The sequence below is a fragment of the Bombina bombina genome, chromosome 8, assembly GCF_027579735.1.
Source record: "Bombina bombina isolate aBomBom1 chromosome 8, aBomBom1.pri, whole genome shotgun sequence".
Lineage (NCBI taxonomy): Eukaryota > Metazoa > Chordata > Amphibia > Anura > Bombinatoridae > Bombina > Bombina bombina.
This window is the reverse complement of record NC_069506.1, coordinates 128,364,331-128,388,379: the sequence shown is the minus strand read 5'-3', so window position 1 is coordinate 128,388,379 and position 24,049 is coordinate 128,364,331. Positions and strand designations below refer to the sequence as shown.

The 24,049-nt window shown below is 35.0% G+C and overlaps 1 protein-coding gene and 1 pseudogene across 1 annotated transcript in view; one reads left to right on the top strand and one right to left on the bottom strand.

Moving 5' to 3' along the window:
• Window positions 1-4,374: 4,374 nt before the first annotated feature.
• LOC128638858 (protein Wnt-4-like) lies at window positions 4,375-9,354 on the bottom strand (annotated as a pseudogene).
• Window positions 9,355-22,737: 13,383 nt separating this feature from the next.
• The window catches only part of LOC128638857 (protein Wnt-4-like), an 11,728-nt gene continuing 10,416 nt past the window's right edge, over window positions 22,738-24,049 (top strand). The window contains exon 1 of the mRNA XM_053690990.1: window positions 22,738-22,849. Within this exon, the coding sequence (XP_053546965.1) occupies window positions 22,738-22,849 (112 nt within the window). The remainder of the gene's footprint in view (window positions 22,850-24,049) is intronic.

Below are 24,049 nucleotides of genomic sequence, written 5' to 3'. Positions count from 1 at the left end.
TAGTAAATATATTTATATTTATGTGTGTGTATATTTCTCATGTTGAACATTCTTTCATTGGTAGCTAACCACAAATTTTAAAGGGACATACTACTGTAAATTGACTCTGTTCTGTCTAAAATAAAAGTATTTCATATTATAGTTACAGTGTTTTGCACTGAATACACAGACGTCTTTTGTGGGAGTTATCCCTAACAGATATCAGTGGTACACAGACATGCACTTGTTCTTAGTCTCACTTTATAGTTAAGTAGCTATTACCTTTTTTCATGCATTATATTTTTATGTGTAACCATTGCTGTTTCATATACATGATGGAAACATTTTAAGAACTATGTATAATCTTTTACCTATAATACAGTTCCTACAAAAGACTGAAAGTTTTTTTTGTTAAAGGGACATTACACCCTATTCACTTTGTTGTATCTAACAGAAGGTATTTCAATATATATATATATTTCAGTGCCAAATAAACTTACTTTTTATATCATGCTTGCATAGGCGTGTCCCTGTCCACTTAAACAGCTAACATTATTTCCCTTTCAATAAGTGAGCAATGAGTCAGTTGTGCATAAAAATGCATTTTCTTCTGATGTGCAAGAATATTTTTATTATTGCATGCACAGTCATATGTTTTTTAGCCCTATGAAGTCAGCTCTGGACAAGCAAAGCACTACTGGTCAAGAGCTGAACATATCCACTGAGCCAATCCAGGGCAGCATATGTGCGTAGCCACCAATAACCAGATGTGTTCAGCTTATGATCAGCAGTGCCTTTCCAATCCAACGCTGACTCTACTTGTGTGCTTGAAACTGGCAAATAGTGTTCAAGCAATAGTGCAATAATAAAGCTCTAGCAAATCAGAACATTTTATTACACAGTTCAAATTAATTAGGCCTCCCTTAGAAATAAATCTTAGCAACATTAGAATTCTTGTATCTCACAGTATGTCACAAACCATTCAAACGTTCTCCAGGGTTTATTAAGAATTATGTCATTCTTGAGAATTCCATAGCAAGCAACATGCCAGGGAAACCCAAAGGTGATTACTATATACATCACTCAGTACATACTGTGTCACACAGAGTGAATTGGGTACATTTTTATTTTGTGATTCAAATTTTTAAATTCAGTATTTTATGAAAACTTTCCAGTTTATTTCTATTATCAAATTTCCTTAGTTCTCTTTGTATTCTTTGTTGAAAAGCATGTAGGTAATTTGGAGCACTATATAGCAACAGCTTTGGAAAAATGCTTTTAACAATATTATACATTTGCAAGACCACTAGATGGCAGCAATGTTTGCACAAAGTGCTGCTATATAGTCCTCTAAACAAGTGCATGCTACCTATTTAGGTATGCTCTTGAACAAAGAATATTATTTGAAGCAAGTTTGATAGAAATGTAAATTTAAACTTTTTTTAATTGTCCGATTTACCTGACTGATAAAAGAAAAAAAAAATGGTATTCATGTCCCTTTAATATTATAAAACGTAAGCAAATGGGATATTTAAAGGGACATAAAAATGCAAAAAGCAAATACTCTAATGTGAATGTTATTATTGCTATCATATAACTGTGTTTAGGCACATGTGATAAAAATAATAAATCTGTTCTAAATATAACATGTTTGATAAACATAGGGCATTCCATTTTTTTTGGCAAACAAATGTTAACTTTCCCATTACAGAATAATACATTTAAATATCAAATTGAATATCTAAATATTAATATTCAAATGTAAATTTTCATAGACTTCATCATAAGTCTACACATAGAGCTCCGTGTACCATAGGTCGGAGTCGGACAGGCATGATTCATATGTGCTGTCCGCATTTAACATTGCATAAGCATTGCACTAACAATATTTGTGCAATACCGCCCCCCTGCTCGCTGACGTCCAATCGGCTGCAGAGGCTGTCAATCATCCTGATCAGATCGGCTCAGGACGATTTCATTCCTTTTAGGTGGCGAAACAGGTTAAGCAGCAGAAATGCTGTGGACCCAAAGCTGCTTTCACAGCGGGGCCCATATGATTGGTCATGTGGACTTATGACTGATCAAACACATTATTTCCAAAGTCATATATTAGTATTTCAAATAGATATGGCTTTGTAAATATTATATTTAATCAATTACTTAGTGGTTCATAATGTTTTGATAAATGCATCTACATGGGATTTGTTTGTTTTTTTACCTATGCAGTAGGTATTTATATGATTTATTTAGTGTTATGCTAACAATCGGCTACTTTCTGGGTATGGATAAATATGGACTTCATTACAAAAGTCTTAATTTAATATGGCTGGGTTGAAATGTAAAATTAAATCAGAAAAGATTGCTGGACATCAAAAAACGAAAAAGCCAAAACCAATGCATTCTTGAGATTGGGCTAAAAGAGACTTCACCCTGGGTATGCACCATTTTATTGGTCAAGCTACTGAGCTCTGTCCAATAGGAGATAAGCGTTTCTGGGGGGGGGGGGGGTTTGGATAGGGGTTTGGATAGGGGTACATGTTACTTAGCAAACCAAAGTCAAAAACAATTGTGTGTTATTCTGGATAGAGCTTGAATCATTTTAACTGTAGGGGCAATTTAGTAAGGAAGTGTAAAGTTGCCGTTATTTTTCACGTTTCAGATATAGGCATTTATTAAACTACTTTTCTGGGTGACGCACAGAACACGGCAACCGTTTTGCACGAGATAAGATAAACTAGCCAGCTGGCAATGAAGCTCATGGTGACATTTTGATGCACAAGATGCTTCATAGAAAGGGCCTGATATTCAAAACCACGCCAGCATGGAGAGAAATCACGCAAAATCTTGTATTGTAACGTTGGAGTCTCTGTTTCACATAAATAACACTACATAGCAACATAATCATTTCTCAAGAGAAAATTTGTGTTTCTAAATATTTTTTTTAAAGCCTTGCCGTACCGATGAGATTTCTTAGATTACTCACCTGAGCGTGTAAGGTTTTGAATATCAGGCCCTAAGAGACAAGTCTGCACCACATGACAAATTATGATTATACTAAAAAATAGCTACACTTCCTCATTAGCGCATTGCCCCTTATGTTTTATTGTACAAAAGTAACACACTTGCATGAACCTAATTATTTAAAGGGACACTGAACCAAATGTTTTCTTTTGTGATTCAGATAGAGCATGACATTTTAAGCAACTTTCTAATTTACTCCTATTATCAAAGTTTCTTCATTCTCTTGGTATCTTAATTTGAAATACAAGAATGTAAGTTTAGATGCCGGCCCATTTTTGGTGAACAACCTGGGTTGTTCTTGCTGATTGGTGGATAAATTCATCCACCAATAAAAAAGTGCTATCCAGAGTGTCTATTTTAAAAAGAAGGCATCTAAGCTTTTTTTTTGTTTCAAATATAGCAAGAGAACAAAGAAAATTTAATAATAGGAGTAAATTAGAAAGTTGCTGAAAATTGCATGCTCTATCTGAATCATGAAAGAAAAAAATGTGGGTTCAGTGTCCCTTTAAGGTCAGTAGTATTCAATTGACACTAACACTGTCACTGTTATTATGTCATTATTAAGGATGTGCTTAATGTGAGTGGTAATACTGGGAGTTTTTAATTATTTATCTGTTTTTTATTTGTTGGTTTATTTCCTCTCCTCACTTATCATAGCAGTGAAAACTATAATAACGGCACCCTGGGATAGAAAAACAGACCTATGACATATTAAAATGTAAGTTTTTTTTGTTTTATAAGTGACATTAAATCATATAATTTTCATAATCCTGTGATCTACAGCAGGGGAAATGGATTGAGACTAAGGACTTGTGCCATTTAAAAAGAAAAGGATAAGTTAATGTGCACTGATATTTGAGCTCATTAGTATCTTTTTATATCTTAATTTGTTCATCTGAGAACCCAACCTGGCTCATTCCCAGAAAATTGTCTATTCAAGTTTTTTTTTTTTTCCATTCATTTCATGAATTGGACCCTGGGGACTTACTGTAAAAAAGAACAGCCAAAAAGTATAAACACAATACTACGAGAAAAAAAAAAAACAACATGAAACAAATTATACCCTTTCCAACATTTTAACTTCAGCACAAAGACGGCTGGTTGTCCAGTGCCAAAATTCTTTTGCCTGGTATAACCCAACAGGATTCAGCAGGAAACACACTTAAAGGTCAATGACTGGTTCATGTTACCATGCAGCTATGTCCATCGTCTGTCTTCCATCAAGGAATGAGCAAATAGCACAAAACCTGTTCATAGACCTTATACTTGGCCTAACAATCTTCCTTGTCCAGAAATATTTGTAATACAAAATGAGAATATATATTTTTATACACATTGATATAGATATAAAATACCTATGCTACTAATTTTTGTTTTTCATTTAAAAATATATTGAAGTTATTTATTAGTTCTTTTGGTCATTTGGTGGAAGTTAGTTAAATGTCACTGGAATAACAAGGTGGATAGTGGGTTATCCTAAATCCGCTTGCCTAACTTTGTTTGTTGTTGTTGTTTTTATATTTTGTATAATGTAGGAGCTTTGTTCCTTCAGCAGTTTTGTGGGTCAATCCTCCTTCCCCATCCCTGTAGAAGCAGCAACAAAAAAATAATTTCCACCACATGTAGATGGGAAGTACTGACCCACATCACCATTGTTTATCAGCAATAAATAAGAACAAAGACACAAATATACAATTATGATATCCTGGGACCTTAAATATTTTTTTAAAAAATCTTTCCGTCCCTCTCTATCATTTTTTGCAGTCTGTGGAGCTTCCTCTGTCCTGATGGAAGGAATGACAGTGGTAGTGAGGAAAGATCCAAATTGTCTTTTACAGTGAAATGAGTTATTCCTTCCATATAGATCACCGACATGTGTGCATTTCGACACTTTATGGCATTGTTTGCATTTAACAAAACAACACCAGTGGAATTTGCAGCTGCACCTCTCTACTATTTCCACTTCTTCTGTGTGGAACCCTCGTCCACAACACATAAGCTCACAGCCATCAATAGCTTTTGAAGTCTTGTTACACTGCCGTCCAGTTGTGCCTAGCACACCATTCTTTACGTCGTGATCGCAGAAATCTGGACTGGAATCTAAGTAAACGAGGTCTTCATCTGTATGTGGCTTGAACTGGGAATTTTTAGGCACTAAAAACTTTGGTGGAACCGATCTTTTTCTGCTCTACTTCTGTAGCCCCATCAAATTTTTCCTTCAGAACATTCCCAACTTTTCGGAAAGGAGGCATGGCTTTCCAGCAGGTCTTCACCTCACAGGATCCAGAAACACCATGACACTTGCATTCGACTCGCATATTGCTCAATATAGCCTACAATAAAGGAGAATATTATTAAATATGCTTCAAACTTACACCGTTATCAACTGTTTTTTATTAAAATTACAAAATGGAAAGATAAGTCTTACAATTGTAATCGGTGACTTCTTTTGGTGAGTAGCAAATGTGAAGGGAAGGTTTGTGTAATTGTTATCTGTATTATTCAAAAATAGATTAACTTTTGGCAGAGCAGAAAAATTCACTAAGTCAGCGGAAACAGCTGACTTGAAGAAAGCATAGCAAGTCAGCTATTCACAAATACCCAACTTGTAACCAACATGAGGTTGACTTGTCAAAGCCAACAAACCTTACAGCTTAAGTCAGGGATTTTAAGTTACATATTCTTAACTACCAATTTGCTATAGTTATTACTTAAAGCGATACTAAACCCAATTTTTTTCTTTCATCATTCAGATAAAGCATGCAATGTTAAGCAACTTTCTAATTGACTCCTATAATAAATTTTTCTTTGTTCTCTTGTTATCTTTATTTGAAAAAGCTGGGATGTAAGCTAAGGAGTCGGCCCATTTTTGGATCATCACCCTGGATAGCGCACAACCCAGGTTCTGAACCAAAAATGGGCCAGCTCCATAGCTTAGATTCTTGCTTTTTCAAATAAAGATAGCAAGACAATGAAGAAAAATTGATAATAGGTGTAAATGAGAAAGTTGCTTAAAATTGCATGCTCTATCTGAATCATAATTCAGTGTCCCTTTAAGAGCCTAAGTATAGCAAACACAGCTGTCAATCATTAATTAGCAATATATATATACATACATTTTGAACACTGTACTTGTGTTATAAAATAGGAAGTCAGCTGTAAAATTCAGTTTTAACCAAACTTGCACATTTAATGTTGGTTAAAAGTAATAAAAAATACAGACAATATGGTAGCTAATTTGTGAGGCTGGTTTATCTTGGATACTTTCCAAGTAGGTTAAAGTCAGGTTATTGTTTTTTTAGCATTTTGTCTTTCAATGATCTAGTCCTAAATTGTCCAAGTTTGACCAATATGGACATTTTTTTTTTTGCTGAACAATTGTAGATTACTTAATAGATACCTATAAAATGATTCACTGTCTTTAATCAAATCCACCCTGGCAGTGCTTACTGACCAATTTATCATAAATTTTTATACATGGAAATTTATCTTCTACCAATAAAGAATAGCATTAAAAAAAAGTCTCTTTAAACGATCCCACACAAATGCAAATTCACACCATAACCCCTGTTCTGCCAGTGTAATTAGGTACTTGTTAAACATCAAACATTTACCGTCTACTGCCTGATGACCTTAAATTTGTGAAGAATTGAGGTGACTAATAAAAGCAATCACCATTAGTTATAATTTATGAGCAGTGAGAACGTATTTTGACATTGACCACAAAGTTTAATTAGAGCCAACAAAGGAATTACCTTGCGTCCTGCCTCATTGTTATGGAGATTCATGAGAGCGCGGCTAGATGACGCACCTTTGCTTCTTTCTCTTACGTCTACAAATGACTGTGAGAATGCTACACCATACGCAATGTTGTCTGAGCAGCCCGACCACTGGAAACCTAAAAAAAATCAGCAAACAACACTTCTTAGCTGTGCACAGACAACTAAAGTGAAATGGTAATTATAAACCAAAAGAATATAATTAGCATTAATACAAATTCATGATTTTAATACATAAATGTTAGATCTTCCTAATAAAGGTGTTATTTAAAGTGACAGTCAAGTCAAAATTAAACTTTCATGATTCAGATAGAGCAGACAATATTGAACAACTTGTCAATTCATTTTCATTATCTAAATGTGCACCATTAATATATACACACTTTCTAAGGCACCATCTTCTACTGAGCATGTGCAAGATTCACAGGACATAACGTGTTTATTTTGTGATTGGCTGATGGCTGTCACATGATGCGTTAGGAAGAAAATTTTAACTAACTTTGCCATTTGTCAGAAACAAAATCTTCTACTAATTTGCAATTAAAACTGAGTGCTTTTGCATTGTCTTTTTAGTATGCATTTATTGATTATGCTAATCTACTGTGTTTAGTGCTCCTTTAATGGAACAGTATAGTGGAAACATAACATGCCCTACTTCCTTAGATCATGCAATCTTAGCAACAGTGACACTGCAACTCTATGTTTTAACCACCCTCAAAGGGGGTTATGTGTATATCGGACTGTAAAGAAGGTGGTATTTTTAAACAACTGACCACACTACTTTAAATAATAACTAGCTAGTGGAACTACTCCTATATTGTTGCAGTTTATTAACCTAATTACTTTAAGGTTCTCTCGAACAGAAGGTTTTGGTATTTACATGCTAGAAAGTAGCCAAGTGTAAATTAAAAGACTTTATTTGGCACATGAGTTACCTAAGTTAATCCGTTCATCCAAGAGCTAAATTAACTTACTTAAAGAGACCATATAATATAATTAAACGTCCATAATTCAGATAGGACATGCAATTCTAAACAACTTTCCAGCTTACTTTTATCGTCTAACTTGCTTTGTTCTCATGGTATCCTTTGTTGAAACACTACCTATGTAGGCTCAGAAGCAGCAATGCACTACTGTGAGCTAACTGCTGATTGGTGGCTGCACATATTTACCTCTTGTCATTGGCTCATCTGATTTTTCCAGTTAGCGCTCAGTAGTGCATTGCTGATCCTTCAACAAAGGATTTAAAGAAAATTAAACACATTTGATAACAGAATTAAACTGGAAGTTTGTTTAAAATGATAGACTCTATTTGAATCATGACAGAAAATTATGAGCTTTACGTCCCTTTAAGATAGTCAAGTACTAAATAAATGTAATCATTTAAAGGAATATAAAACACAAATGTAGTTCCCGGCCCTCACTATAGTCCTACAATAACGTAACATATTTGCAGATGAGAAAACTTTCAGAATATATTAACACATTTTTGCTGCAATTATTTTCAATGACAAACTCCCATAAGCCATTTGATTTATCTGAGGGGCCCAAAACGAAACTGTAATTTGAATAGACGATGTTTAACACGGTTTTGTTAGCAAAACATATGTATTATGTAGCAGTATCTTATCTTGTCCCCTCTGCTAAGTCTAATTATGGACAGATATGTAACAAGGTTAGGCTTGTAAAGTCTACAGCATGCACTTCCCATTCTCAGAGTTAAATTACAGAAGAAGGGGCAAAGTAAAAATGAAAATATATTGCAAAGTATTTTCCTGTGCATGATTAAACATTTTATATTCCATTTATATATTTATAGTCTCAACGTGGTTGTGTCTCTTTAGTTTCAAATGAAGACTGCAACATTAAAGCAACTTGCATTACTGTTTTGTGCAGCCTGTTACCTCTGTGGTGCTTATATATTACCTTGTGGGCTGACCCATGCACTGTCCTGTCACAGCCGCATTTGTCTAGGTCGCCACTGCTACACGCCCGGGTCACTGCAAACGCCACTCCCGCTGAAGAAATTGCATACACAAAAGCAGCCTCTCTAGTTCCTGCGGCACAAGAATTAAGTGAACAAGAATATTATTAGTGAATACACTAAAGGGAATTGAAAGTGAAAAATAAACTTTCTTGGTTCCAACAGAGTATGAAGTTTTAAGATTCTTTCCGGTTACTTCTACTATCAATTTTACTTTGTCCTATTTGTATCCTTTGTTAAAAAGCATACCTAAGTAGACTCATAAACAGCAATGCATTACTAGGAGCAAGCTGCTGATTGGTCAGTTTACACATTTGCCTCACCAGATGTGTTCAACTAGGTACCAGTAGTGCATTGCTCCTATGGAGATTTGTATTTTTTAACCTATTTTTTTCTGGGGATAAACAGAGTTCTGTACAAGTCATAGTACAATAATAAAATACTCAAAAACATAGAGCATTTCTTTTTGTACTTTTATGTCCTTTTAAGGGGACAATGAAACAACAGAAATCTCAAGTCAAGGAATATATATTCATATTAACAACCATGTGTACAAATGCTTATTGGAGGTTGCAACAGTTCACATAGCATCTGGTCCAAACCAGAACTCTTCTACACGAGGACATTAATGCTCAAGGCCAGAGCTAGGTCAGCTGAAAAAAAAATCAGTTGTTTTGTGTAGATGATATTTCTTAAGTATAGATATATACAGATATATATATATATATATATATTATATATAGTATATATATATATATATAGGAATATCTCTTTAAAAATACTTAGAACATACTCTATGTGAATAACGTTAATTTGAATATTAACAGTAAATACACAGTATAACACTTTATTAAATATGAATATTGCATAAATATGATTTTACATGTTTTGAGATACATAATTGCAAAGCGCTCCAATGCAATATATATATATATATATATTATATATATATATATATATATATATATATATATATATGTGTGTGTGTGCAATATATTATGTGTGTGTGTGTATATATATATTATGTGTGTGTGTATATATATATATAATATATATATATATATATATATGTATGTGTGTGTGTGTGTGTATATATATATTATATATATTGTGTGTGTGTGTGTGTGTACATATGTATTTATGTGTGTATATTTCTGTAAAAACATGTATACACTTATAAATACATATGTACACACACACACACACATATATATAATAGATGTATATATATATATATAATATATGTATATATATATATATATATATATATATATATATATATGTATATTTATGTATCTCTATGTTAAAGCCCTTTGCCTGCCTTTTATTTCTAACACCTGAGACCTCATATCTTTGAGCCCTTATAACTATTTTGTGCAATTTTGTGTTGCAATTTATTTATTAGATAGTTCTATTATTGAGTGTAACTGTACTTTGTAATGTATTTTTTATGTGTTTGACACGTGTTCGACATGTGTTTTGTGAAATAGTTTAAAGGGACACTGAACCCAAATTTTTTCTTTCGTGATTCAGATAGAGCATGGGATTTTAAGCAACTTTTTAATTTACTCCCATTATCAAATTTTCTTTATTCTCTTGGTATCTTTATTTGAAATGCAAGAATGTAAGTTTAGATGCTGGCCCATTTTTGGTGAACAACCTGGGTTGTTCTTGCTTATTGGTGGATACATTCATCCACCAATTAAAAAGTGCTGTCCAGAGGTCTGAACCAAGAAAAAAGCTTAGATGGCTTCTTTTTCAAATAAAGATAGCAAGAGAACGAAGACAAAATTATAATAGGAGTAAATTAGAAAGTTGCTTAAAATTGAATGCTCTATCTAAATCATGAAAGAAAACATTAGTGTTCAGTGTCCCTGTAACCAGAGCTCTGAGAAAGCGGTAATAATTCAAGCACAAATCGCGATTACCCTCACGTGTTTACGTTTACTTTCAACTTGTAATACAAGTGCTACACGCGACGCACACACAAACAGCTGTGATAAACCCCTTTTCGTTAGGGCGCCACTCGTAATCTGGCCCTAAATGGGGTGAATTAGAAATGTATTCACTAATATCTGCAAAGCAGATTGTAGTGTTACTGATAATCTTTAATGGTATTAACAGACTGGCGAGTGGCCATATAGTGCTTGTTAGGGTTATGGTTAGAGGTAGTATAAGGGTTAATTGGAGTTTGCACTCTTGATGGCAATGTAGTTTAAAAGGACATGATAACCAAATGTAGAAGCACAGCCAATCAGGAAGCTAGTCCTAGAACTTACAAGGAAGCGTGCATCTGACGTGTGCAGGTACAGTCATGTTATTTCCCTCCTCAGTTTAAGGAATTTTACTATGAAATCTTATTTGCACATTAAGGAGCCGAATTATCAAGCTCCGAATGGACCGCTGCTCCATAACTTGTTGGCTGCCTCTGAGGCTGCGGTCTTTAATCCGCCCGATCCTATACGATCGGGCTGATTGACACAACTTGCTATCAGCCGATTGGCCGCGAATCTGCAGGGGGCGGCATATGCTGTTGGCATTTACGTTACATGGTATCATGTCCTTCCGCACTTTAGTAAATCGGCCCCTAAGAGCACACCACAGGGCTAAAACCATGTTTATGGTGTGTATAGTGCTATCGGCTTCTAGTTATTGTATAGCTAGATGCTTTGGGAGTGTAAAAGGTTAAATTCTGACTATAAATTTATTTTAGTAAATATTCAGCGAAATATTATTGTGTATATTCTGCTTGTGACCAAACTGACATTGGAAAAAAATTAAACTATAACTCTTTTACAAAGTTAATATAAAATCATGATAGTCAAATACACTTCAATTTCTGCTTTTATGTCCCTTGAAGAAAGAAAAAAATATGAACCATAGAAATGGGCAGAATAAATAATTCAAATTATGTTAGAACATAATTATGTTTTCATACAGTGTAAACAATCGACACCAAATATAAAACAGGTGTTTGCTATTGCAGTTTACAGCTCACCTGTGCAACAGCCACGTGTATCTTACTAAATTTCCTACTTAACAGTAAGTCATTTAACAGAACACAGTACTCAGTGTAAATCCTATTGCACTAGTTATTAGAACCTTTAGAAGCGAACACCTTAAAAAAAATAACTTGTTCTTGAAAATCATAACATTAACCCTCACAGCGTAAAGCAAACGTTGTCTGTACAAATGTTGAATACATTCAGTGTCTGTGAACATAGTACAGAGAATATTGTTAATTACAACCCAGAACCTATGCATAATTTAACCACATTAGCAAACATAACTCTTGATTTAGTTTTAGTGGGAAGACGGAATAATGTATCAATTTAAGAGACATGCTGGTGAATTTCTGAATTTAGCAATGTCTCTCACCTCTCTAGCCCTCAAGTGAATACAGCTTGTCATCATAAGGGGTTGACACCGTTGGTGGTCGCAGCTGACTCTGGTGGCTATTCCACACAGCAAATAATCTGGAATAGGAGGTAGTTTATGCCAAGGCGCAATCCAAGACTAAGTTATTTTGGGGAAAGAATCCCTTCCAAGTCAGTTGAGGTTAACAGCAGGCTCGTGTGGGTCGTCTTGCACTGTGGTTGTTTAAAAAGAGAGGACTTATTTTCTGGTATCACTGGTATTTCCAGTCTGCAAATCCCAACTACCACAAACCTTCTCCCCTTTTCATACAACCCCAAAAAGCAACCAACGTCAAACAATGAGGCAAGGCAAAGCCTTAGGCTAGCGTTTTATAGTTGTAAGATTTGCCCTCTATTTTCTTACCACAAATTGAGTTATATTTTGCCAGCATGGAAACTAAGGATGTGATAGTTTTGACCCACAATGACAAATATTGTTCAAAGGGACTATTTACATAAACTGGTCTTGTAACCATGGAAGTTTCCTTCAGATACTTTAAAATCAGATAGCTTTGCAAACTGTGTGTAGCCAGTTCACTGACAAATTAAAAAAGTTTTTTTTTTTCTAAAAAGTTTTTGAAATACAAATAAAGCACAAATAAATGGATACAATTAATACATAGAAGATATCTTAAAGGGATACTAAACCCAAATTTTTTCTTTTATGATTAAGGGAGAACATGCAATTTTAAACAACTTTCTAATTTACTCCTAGGGGTCAATTTATAAATGTGCGAGCGGACATGATACAATGTAGCGTATCATGTCCGCTGCACATCGATAAATGCAGACAGCATACGCTGTCAGCATTTATCATTGCAACAGCAGTTCTTGTTAACTGCTGGTGCAATGCCGCCCCCTGCAGATTCGTGGCCAATCTGCCGCTAGCAGGGGGTGTCAATCAACCCGATCGTATTCGATCGGGTTGTTTTCTGGTGATGTTTGTCTGCCGCCTCAGAGCAGGCAGACAGGTTATGGAGCAGCGGTCTTTAGACCGCTGCTTCATAACTTCTGTTTCCGGCGAGTCTGAAGGCTCGCCAGAAACACGGGCATCAAGCTCCATACGGAGCTTGATAAATTGACCCTTCTTCGTTCTCTTGCTATATTTATTTAAAAGGCAGGAATGTAAGCGTAGCAGCTGGCCCCTTTTTCGTTCAGAACCTGGGTAGCACTTGCTGATTGGTTTGCTACATTTAGCCACCAATCAGCAAGCACTACCCAGGTGCTGAACCAAAAATCGGCTGGCTCTTAAGCTTACATTCCTACTTTTGCAAATAAATATAGCATAAGAACGAAGAAAAATTGATAATAAGAGTAAATTAGAAAGTTGCTTAAAATTGCATGCTCTATATGAATCATGAAATACAAATTTTGGGTTTAGTGTTGCTTTAAGGGGTGTATATATATATATATATATATTATATATATATATATTATATTCTGCTGTACATTATAACTATATGCTTGAATTTTAAGCCTTTGGCAAAATAATTGTATAGAAAAGAACTGCCAGTTTTTCTCAAATCTTCCTTTGTATCAGATTGTTTAGATCCAGCCTTTTTATGATATTTTGGCAGTTCAGTACAGCTTATATTCAAATTAATGGTGTCAAAACTTTTAATTGAATTGAATTTTATATCACTGACAAAAGGAGGTCAATGCATTGGCGGCTGTGTAATTTAAAAGCTGCTGTGATGGCATAGCATGTCAAATCTTGGCAAATACAGTATGCTCATTTTCTAAATTGCTAGAAAAAAAATTCTTGTTCAGTGGTCATGATAGACAAGCTGCCATCACCTCTTTGTACAGAAGGGAACAAGTAAACGTATAGGGTTGTGTCATTATCGTAACATATTATTATGTCATTAAAAAAAAAATCTAATTTACTAATGCTGCTTCATTGTGACTGACAGAAAAGAAATACAAAGTTTTATAAAAACTATAGACAAGTATATGTGATTAGTTAAAGGGATATTAAAGGGACACTCTACTCCAAAAATTTTATTGTTTAAAAAGATAGATAATCCCTTTATTACACATTCCCCAGTTTTGCACAGCCAACACAGTTATATTAATATACTTTTTACCTCTGTGATTGCCTTGTACCTAAGCCTCTGCAGACAGCCACCTTATCTCAGGGCTATTTACCCACTTGCATTTTAGCCATTTAGTGCTGATTCCTGCACAACTCCATGGGAGAGAGCACAATGTTATCTATATGTCCCACATGAATTAGAATGTGATAAGAGGCTGTCTGTAGTGGATTAGAAATAGGAAAACATTTAGAGGTTTAAATGTTATAAAGTTTATTAATATAAACAATGATGGTTGTGCAAAGCTGGGGAATGGGTAGTAAAGCCGTTATCTATCTTTTTAAACAATAACCATTTTGGAGTAGACTGTACCTTTAAAGTGTATTTAAACATGTTAAATATATATGTTTTCTGAGTTATGTTAAAGCCATTTAATTTGTGCAATACTGTGGGATAGAACCTTATTGGCTGATATTGACAAGTTTCACAAATACACAGGTGAATAGCGATGACCCACAAGTAAACTGGGGGGGGAGAAATTTGAGTACAAAAACACCTCATAAATGTGAATAATAATGTCCTTTCTAATTATAGTATTAACTGTAATAAAACTAAAAACAAATTATGTAAATGTGTCACATTTGTGGTTTTTAGGTGTTGACATTAGCAAAGTAATGCAGTTGGTACATGTCAATTCAGGGCACAGTGCACTGTAAGCTACAGTCTAAGGAACTCATAAAGGCAGATTTCTAAATGCCTGGAATAAATCTGTATTTTTCTTTCCAAAAAATTATTTCATATAAAAACATATGTTTTAAAAATAGAAAAAGCACAGTATTATAAAAGCTTACAATGTATATATGTGTGTATGTATGTGCGTGTGTATATATATTATATATATATATATATATATATATATATATATATATATATATATATATATATATATATATATAATATATATATTATATATATAGCAAAACAGGAAACAGCACTCTCTGGACTTAAGTAAACAACAAGTAGTTTATTCAGTAACGTTTCGGGAATGCTCCCCTTCATCAGACGACTGATGAAGGGGAGCATTCCCCGAAACGTTACTGAATAAACTACTTGTTGTTTACTTAAGTCCAGAGAGTGCTGTTTCCTGTTTTGCTACATTTCAACTACTCTAGCACCCTGGCCCTTGGAGAACTGTTTGTGAGAGTGCAACTGACTCTTTTTGCTTATATATATATATAATATAGATATTTATACATACATATATATAATAATATATATATATATATTATATATATATATATATATACATACATACACACACTATAGTTTACTGGTCAGTGATTAAAAGCTACTAGCCCAAAGGGAAAATGTTACTAGTCTACTCAATGGAGCAGGGACAGGGATTAAAAAAATCAGACCAAAGTAATATAAATAAAATTCTAAATAAAGTCATATCTTTTAATACTCTTAGGCAGCAAATCAAACTCAAGCTCAAACCACTGGTATAGCTGTGTGAGCTCTGTATTTAATTAACCTTTTTCAGTGCTAAATATCTTTAAAGTCAGCAAAAATGCACAGTAACACACTACATAGCATACACTTACACATGAAGATACACACACACTACATAGCATACACTTACACATGCAGATACACACTACATAGCATACACTTACACATACAGATACACATGCACACACTACACAGCATACACTTATACATGCAGATACACACACTACATAGCTTACACTTACACATGCAGATACACACACACTACATAGCATACACATACACATGCAGATACACACACTACATATCATACACTTATACATGCAGATACACACTACACTACATATCATACACTTATACAGGCAGATACACACACTATATAGCATACACTTATACATGCAGATACACAAGCACACATGCATACACAAACACACTACATAGCATACACTTACACATGCAGATACACACACACACACACCTACATAGCATACACTTACACATGCAGATACACACTACATAGCATACACTTATACATGCAGATACACACACACACTACATAGTTTACACTTATGCATGCAGATACACACACTACATAGTATACACTTATACATGCAGCTATACACTTATACATAAAGATACACACAAACACTACATAGCTTACATTTATACATGCAGACACACACTACATAGCTTACACTTATACATGCATATACAACACACGCTTATACATACAGATACACACGCTACATAGCTTACACTTATACATGCAGATACACACACACACTACATACATACACCTACACATGCAGATACACACACACACACACACACACACTACATAGCATACACCTACACATGCAGATACACACACACACACACACACACACACTACATATCATACACTTATACAGGCAGATACACACATACACTACATATCATACACTTATACAGGCAGATACACACACTACATAGCATACACTTACACATGCAGATACACACACACACACACACTACATAGCTTACACTTATACATGCAGATACACACACACACACACTACATAGCATACACTTACACATGCAGATACACACACACTACATAGCTTACACTTATACATACAGATACACACAAACACTGCATAGCTTACATTTATATATGCAGGCACACACACACACACACACTACATAGCTTACACTTATACATGCAGATACACACACACTTATACATACAGATACACGCACGCTACATAGCTTACACTATACATGCAGATACACACAACACTACATAGCATAAACTTACACATGCAGATACACACACACTACATAGCATACACTTACACATGCAGATACACACACCCTACATAGCATACACTTACACATGTAGATGCACACACACACTACACAGCATACACTTATACATGCAGATACACACACGCACTACATAGCATACACTTATACTTGCAGATACACACACACTACATAGCATACATGTATACATGCAGATACACACACACACACTACATCATATATGGGTATCTGTAATTCATTGTATAGGGTCTGGGGTTGACAAGCTCATTAGCTGGCAGTCTAAGGCTGCCACTGTTTGTTACCCTGGTGTTAGCACTGCTTATCTTATAAAACTGAAGGCATGCTAGTATTATCACCAGGGGTTAGACGTCATCACTACCAGAGGTAGGTTAGAGGTCACTATTACCTGAGGTCAGAGGGTATACAGCCTTCTTACTCCTGCTTAACCCACACACCATTTCTTTTCCACTGGGAATCTAACAGGTATATAACCCTGGGAGAGAAAAGCCAGCTGCTTCTGAGTATGGGCCCAATAGAATTTTTTTATTTATTTTTTATGCATGGGGCAATGCGGGACAGATGGCTAGCAACCCGGAACAGCGGGATAGACCCCTAAAATCGAGACTGTCCCGTGAAAATCAGGATAGTTGGGGAGTATGATACCGTATATATATATATATATATATATATACGGTATCATACTCCCCAACTATCCTGATTTTCACGGGACAGTCTCGATTTTAGGGGTCTATCCCGCTGTTCCGGGTTGCTAGCCATCTGTCCCGCATTGCCCCATGCATAAAAAATAAATAAAAAAATTCTATTGGGCCCATACTCAGAAGCAGCTGGCTTTTCTCTCCCAGGGTTATATACCTGTTAGATTCCCAGTGGAAAAGAAATGGTGTGTGGGTTAAGCAGGAGTAAGAAGGCTGTATACCCTCTGACCTCAGGTAATAGTGACCTCTAACCTACCTCTGGTAGTGATGACGTCTAACCCCTGGTGATAATACTAGCATGCCTTCAGTTTTATAAGATAAGCAGTGCTAACACCAGGGTAACAAACAGTGGCAGCCTTAGACTGCCAGCTAATGAGCTTGTCAACCCCAGGACCCTATACAATGAATTACAGATACCCATATATGATGTAGTGTGTGTGTGTGTATCTGCATGTATACATGTATGCTATGTAGTGTGTGTGTATCTGCAAGTATAAGTGTATGCTATGTAGTGCGTGTGTGTATCTGCATGTATAAGTGTATGCTGTGTAGTGTGTGTGTGCATCTACATGTGTAAGTGTATGCTATGTAGGGTGTGTGTGTATCTGCATGTGTAAGTGTATGCTATGTAGTGTGTGTGTATCTGCATGTGTAAGTTTATGCTATGTAGTGTTGTGTGTATCTGCATGTATATGTGTAAGCTATGTAGCGTGCGTGTATCTGTATGTATAAGTGTGTGTGTATCTGCATGTATAAGTGTAAGCTATGTAGTGTGTGTGTGTGTGTGTGCCTGCATATATAAATGTAAGCTATGCAGTGTTTGTGTGTATCTGTATGTATAAGTGTAAGCTATGTAGTGTGTGTGTGTATCTGCATGTGTAAGTGTATGCTATGTAGTGTGTGTGTGTGTGTATCTGCATGTATAAGTGTAAGCTATGTAGTGTGTGGTATCTGCATGTGTAAGTGTATGCTATGTAGTGTGTGTATCTGCCTGTATAAGTGTATGATATGTAGTGTATGTGTGTATCTGCCTGTATAAGTGTATGATATGTAGTGTGTGTGTGTGTGTGTGTGTGTGTGTGTATCTGCATGTGTAGGTGTATGCTATGTAGTGTGTGTGTGTGTGTGTGTGTGTGTATCTGCATGTGTAGGTGTATGTTATGTAGTGTGTGTGTGTATCTGCATGTATAAGTGTAAGCTATGTAGCGTGTGTGTATCTGTATGTATAAGCGTGTGTGTGTATATGCATGTATAAGTGTAAGCTATGTAGTGTGTGTCTGCATGTATAAATGTAAGCTATGTAGTGTTTGTGTGTATCTTTATGTATAAGTGTATAGCTGCATGTATAAGTGTATACTATGTAGTGTGTGTGTATCTGCATGCATAAGTGTAAACTATGTAGTGTGTGTGTGTATCTGCATGTATAAGTGTATGCTATGTAGTGTGTATCTGCATGTGTAAGTGTATGCTATGTAGTGTGTGTGTGTGTGTGTATCTGCATGTGTAAGTGTATACTATGTAGTGTGTGTGTATCTGCATGTATAAGTGTATGCTATATAGTGTGTGTATCTGCCTGTATAAGTGTATGATATGTAGTGTATGTGTGTATCTGCATGTATAAGTGTATGATATGTAGTGTGTGTATCTGCATGTGTATGTGTATGCTATGTAGTGTGTGTGTATCTGCATGTGTAAGTGTAAGCTATGTAGTGTGTGTATCTGCATGTATAAGTGTATGCTGTGTAGTGTGTGCATGTGTATCTGTATGTGTAAGTGTATGCTATGTAGTGTGTATCTGCATGTGTAAGTGTATGCTATGTAGTGTGTGTGTATCTTCATGTGTAAGTGTATGCTATGTAGTGTGTTACTGTGCATTTTTGCTGACTTTAAAGATATTTAGCACTGAAAAAGGTTAATTAAATACAGAGCTCACACAGCTATACCAGTGGTTTGAGCTTGAGTTTGATTTGCTGCCTAAGAGTATTAAAAGATATGACTTTATTTAGAATTTTATTTATATTACTTTGGTCTTATGATTTTTTTAATCCCTGTCCCTGCTCCATTGAGTAGACTAGTAACATTTTCCCTTTGGGCTAGTAGCTTTTAATCACTGACCAGTAAACTATAGTGTGTGTATGTATGTATATATATATATATATATATATATATATATATATATATATATATATGTATGTATAAATATCTATATATGTATATATATATATAAGCAAAAAGAGTCAGTTGCACTCTCACAAACAGTTCTCCAAGGGCCAGGGTGCTAGAGTAGTTGAAATGTAGCAAAACAGGAAACAGCACTCTCTGGACTTAAGTAAACAACAAGTAGTTTATTCAGTAACGTTTCGGGGAATGCTCCCCTTCATCAGTCGTCTGATGAAGGGGAGCATTCCCCGAAACGTTACTGAATAAACTACTTGTTGTTTACTTAAGTCCAGAGAGTGCTGTTTCCTGTTTTGCTATATATATATATATATATATATATATATATATATATATATATATATATTATATATATATATATATATATATATATATATATATATACACACGCACATACATACACACATATATACATTGTAAGCTTTTATAATACTGTGCTTTTTCTATTTTTAAAACATATGTTTTTATATGAAATAATTTTTTGGAAAGAAAAATACAGATTTATTCCAGGCATTTAGAAATCTGCCTTTATGAGTTCCTTAGACTGTAGCTTACAGTGCACTGTGCCCTGAATTGACATGTACCAACTGCATTACTTTGCTAATGTCAACACCTAAAAACCACAAATGTGACACATTTACATAATTTGTTTTTAGTTTTATTACAGTTAATACTATAATTAGAAAGGACATTATTATTCACATTTTATGAGGTGTTTTTGTACTCAAATTTCTCCCCCCCCAGTTTACTTGTGGGTCATCGCTATTCACCTGTGTATTTGTGAAACTTGTCAATATCAGCCAATAAGGTTCTATCCCACAGTATTGCACAAATTAAATGGCTTTAACATAACTCAGAAAACATATATATTTAACATGTTTAAATACACTTTAAAGGTACAGTCTACTCCAAAATGGTTATTGTTTAAAAAGATAGATAACGGCTTTACTACCCATTCCCCAGCTTTGCACAACCATCATTGTTATATTAATAAACTTTATAACATTTAAACCTCTAAATGTTTTCCTATTTCTAATCCACTACAGACAGCCTCTTATCACATTCTAATTCATGTGGGACATATAGATAACATTGTGCTCTCTCCCATGGAGTTGTGCAGGAATCAGCACTAAATGGCTAAAATGCAAGTGGGTAAATAGCCCTGAGATAAGGTGGCTGTCTGCAGAGGCTTAGGTACAAGGCAATCACAGAGGTAAAAAGTATATTAATATAACTGTGTTGGCTGTGCAAAACTGGGGAATGGGTAGTAAAGCCGTTATCTATCTTTTTAAACAATAACCATTTTGGAGTAGACTGTACCTTTAATATCCCTTTAACTAATCACATATACTTGTCTATAGTTTTATAAAACTTTGTATTTCTTTTCTGTCAGTCACAATGAAGCAGCATTAGTAAATTAGATTTTTTTTTTAATGACATAATAATATGTTACGATAATGACACAACCCTATACGTTTACTTGTTCCCTTCTGTACAAAGAGGTGATGGCAGCTTGTCTATCATGACCACTGAACAAGAAGATTTTTTTTCTAGCAATTTAGAAAATGAGCATACTGTATTTGCCAAGATTTGACATGCTATGCCATCACAGCAGCTTTTAAATTACACAGCCGCCAATGCATTGACCTCCTTTTGTCAGTGATATAAAATTCAATTCAATTAAAAGTTTTGACACCATTAATTTGAATATAAGCTGTACTGAACTGCCAAAATATCATAAAAAGGCTGGAGTCTAAACAATCTGATACAAAGGAAGATTTGAGAAAAACTGGCAGTTCTTTTCTATACAATATTTTGCCAAAGGCTTAAAATTCAAGCATATAGTTATAATGTACAGCAGAATATAAATATATATATATATATATATATATATATATATATATACACCCCTTAAAGCAACACTAAACCCAAAATTTGTATTTCATGATTCATATAGAGCATGCAATTTTAAGCAACTTTCTAATTTACTCTTATTATCAATTTTTCTTCGTTCTTATGCTATATTTATTTGCAAAAGTAGGAATGTAAGCTTAAGAGCCAGCCGATTTTTGGTTCAGCACCTGGGTAGTGCTTGCTGATTGGTGGCTAAATGTAGCAAACCAATCAGCAAGTGCTACCCAGGTTCTGAACGAAAAAGGGGCCAGCTGCTACGCTTACATTCCTGCCTTTTAAATAAATATAGCAAGAGAACGAAGAAGGGTCAATTTATCAAGCTCCGTATGGAGCTTGATGCCCCGTGTTTGCGGCGAGCCTTCAGACTCGCCGGAAACAGAAGTTATGAAGCAGCGGTCTAAAGACCGCTGCTCCATAACCTGTCCACCTGCTCTGAGGCGGCGGACAGAAATCAAACCGATCGAATACGATCGGGTTGATTGACACCCCCTGCTAGCGGCAGATTGGCCACGAATCTGCAGGGGGCGGCATTGCACCAGCAGTTAACAAGAACTGCTGTTGCAATGATAAATGCTGACAGCGTATGCTGTCTGCATTTATCGATGTGCAGCGGACATGATACGCTACATTGTATCATGTCCGCTCGCACATTTATAAATTGACCCCTAGGAGTAAATTAGAAAGTTGTTTAAAATTGCATGTTCTCCCTTAATCATAAAAGAAAAAATTTGGGTTTAGTATCCCTTTAAGATATCTTCTATGTATTAATTGTATCCATTTATTTGTGCTTTATTTGTATTTCAAAAACTTTTTAGAAAAAAAAAACTTTTTTAATTTGTCAGTGAACTGGCTACACACAGTTTGCAAAGCTATCTGATTTTAAAGTATCTGAAGGAAACTTCCATGGTTACAAGACCAGTTTATGTAAATAGTCCCTTTGAACAATATTTGTCATTGTGGGTCAAAACTATCACATCCTTAGTTTCCATGCTGGCAAAATATAACTCAATTTGTGGTAAGAAAATAGAGGGCAAATCTTACAACTATAAAACGCTAGCCTAAGGCTTTGCCTTGCCTCATTGTTTGACGTTGGTTGCTTTTTGGGGTTGTATGAAAAGGGGAGAAGGTTTGTGGTAGTTGGGATTTGCAGACTGGAAATACCAGTGATACCAGAAAATAAGTCCTCTCTTTTTAAACAACCACAGTGCAAGACGACCCACACGAGCCTGCTGTTAACCTCAACTGACTTGGAAGGGATTCTTTCCCCACAATAACTTAGTCTTGGATTGCGCCTTGGCATAAACTACCTCCTATTCCAGATTATTTGCTGTGTGGAATAGCCACCAGAGTCAGCTGCGACCACCAACGGTGTCAACCCCTTATGATGACAAGCTGTATTCACTTGAGGGCTAGAGAGGTGAGAGACATTGCTAAATTCAGAAATTCACCAGCATGTCTCTTAAATTGATACATTATTCCGTCTTCCCACTAAAACTAAATCAAGAGTTATGTTTGCTAATGTGGTTAAATTATGCATAGGTTCTGGGTTGTAATTAACAATATTCTCTGTACTATGTTCACAGACACTGAATGTATTCAACATTTGTACAGACAACGTTTGCTTTACGCTGTGAGGGTTAATGTTATGATTTTCAAGAACAAGTTATTTTTTTTAAGGTGTTCGCTTCTAAAGGTTCTAATAACTAGTGCAATAGGATTTACACTGAGTACTGTGTTCTGTTAAATGACTTACTGTTAAGTAGGAAATTTAGTAAGATACACGTGGCTGTTGCACAGGTGAGCTGTAAACTGCAATAGCAAACACCTGTTTTATATTTGGTGTCGATTGTTTACACTGTATGAAAACATAATTATGTTCTAACATAATTTGAATTATTTATTCTGCCCATTTCTATGGTTCATATTTTTTTCTTTCTTCAAGGGACATAAAAGCAGAAATTGAAGTGTATTTGACTATCATGATTTTATATTAACTTTGTAAAGAGAGTTATAGTTTAATTTTTTTCCAATGTCAGTTTGGTCACAAGCAGAATATACACAATAATATTTCGCTGAATATTTACTAAAATAAATTTATAGTCAGAATTTAACCTTTTACACTCCCCAAGCATCTAGCTATACAATAACTAGAAGCCGATAGCACTATACACACCATAAACATGGTTTTAGCCCTGTGGTGTGCTCTTAGGGGCCG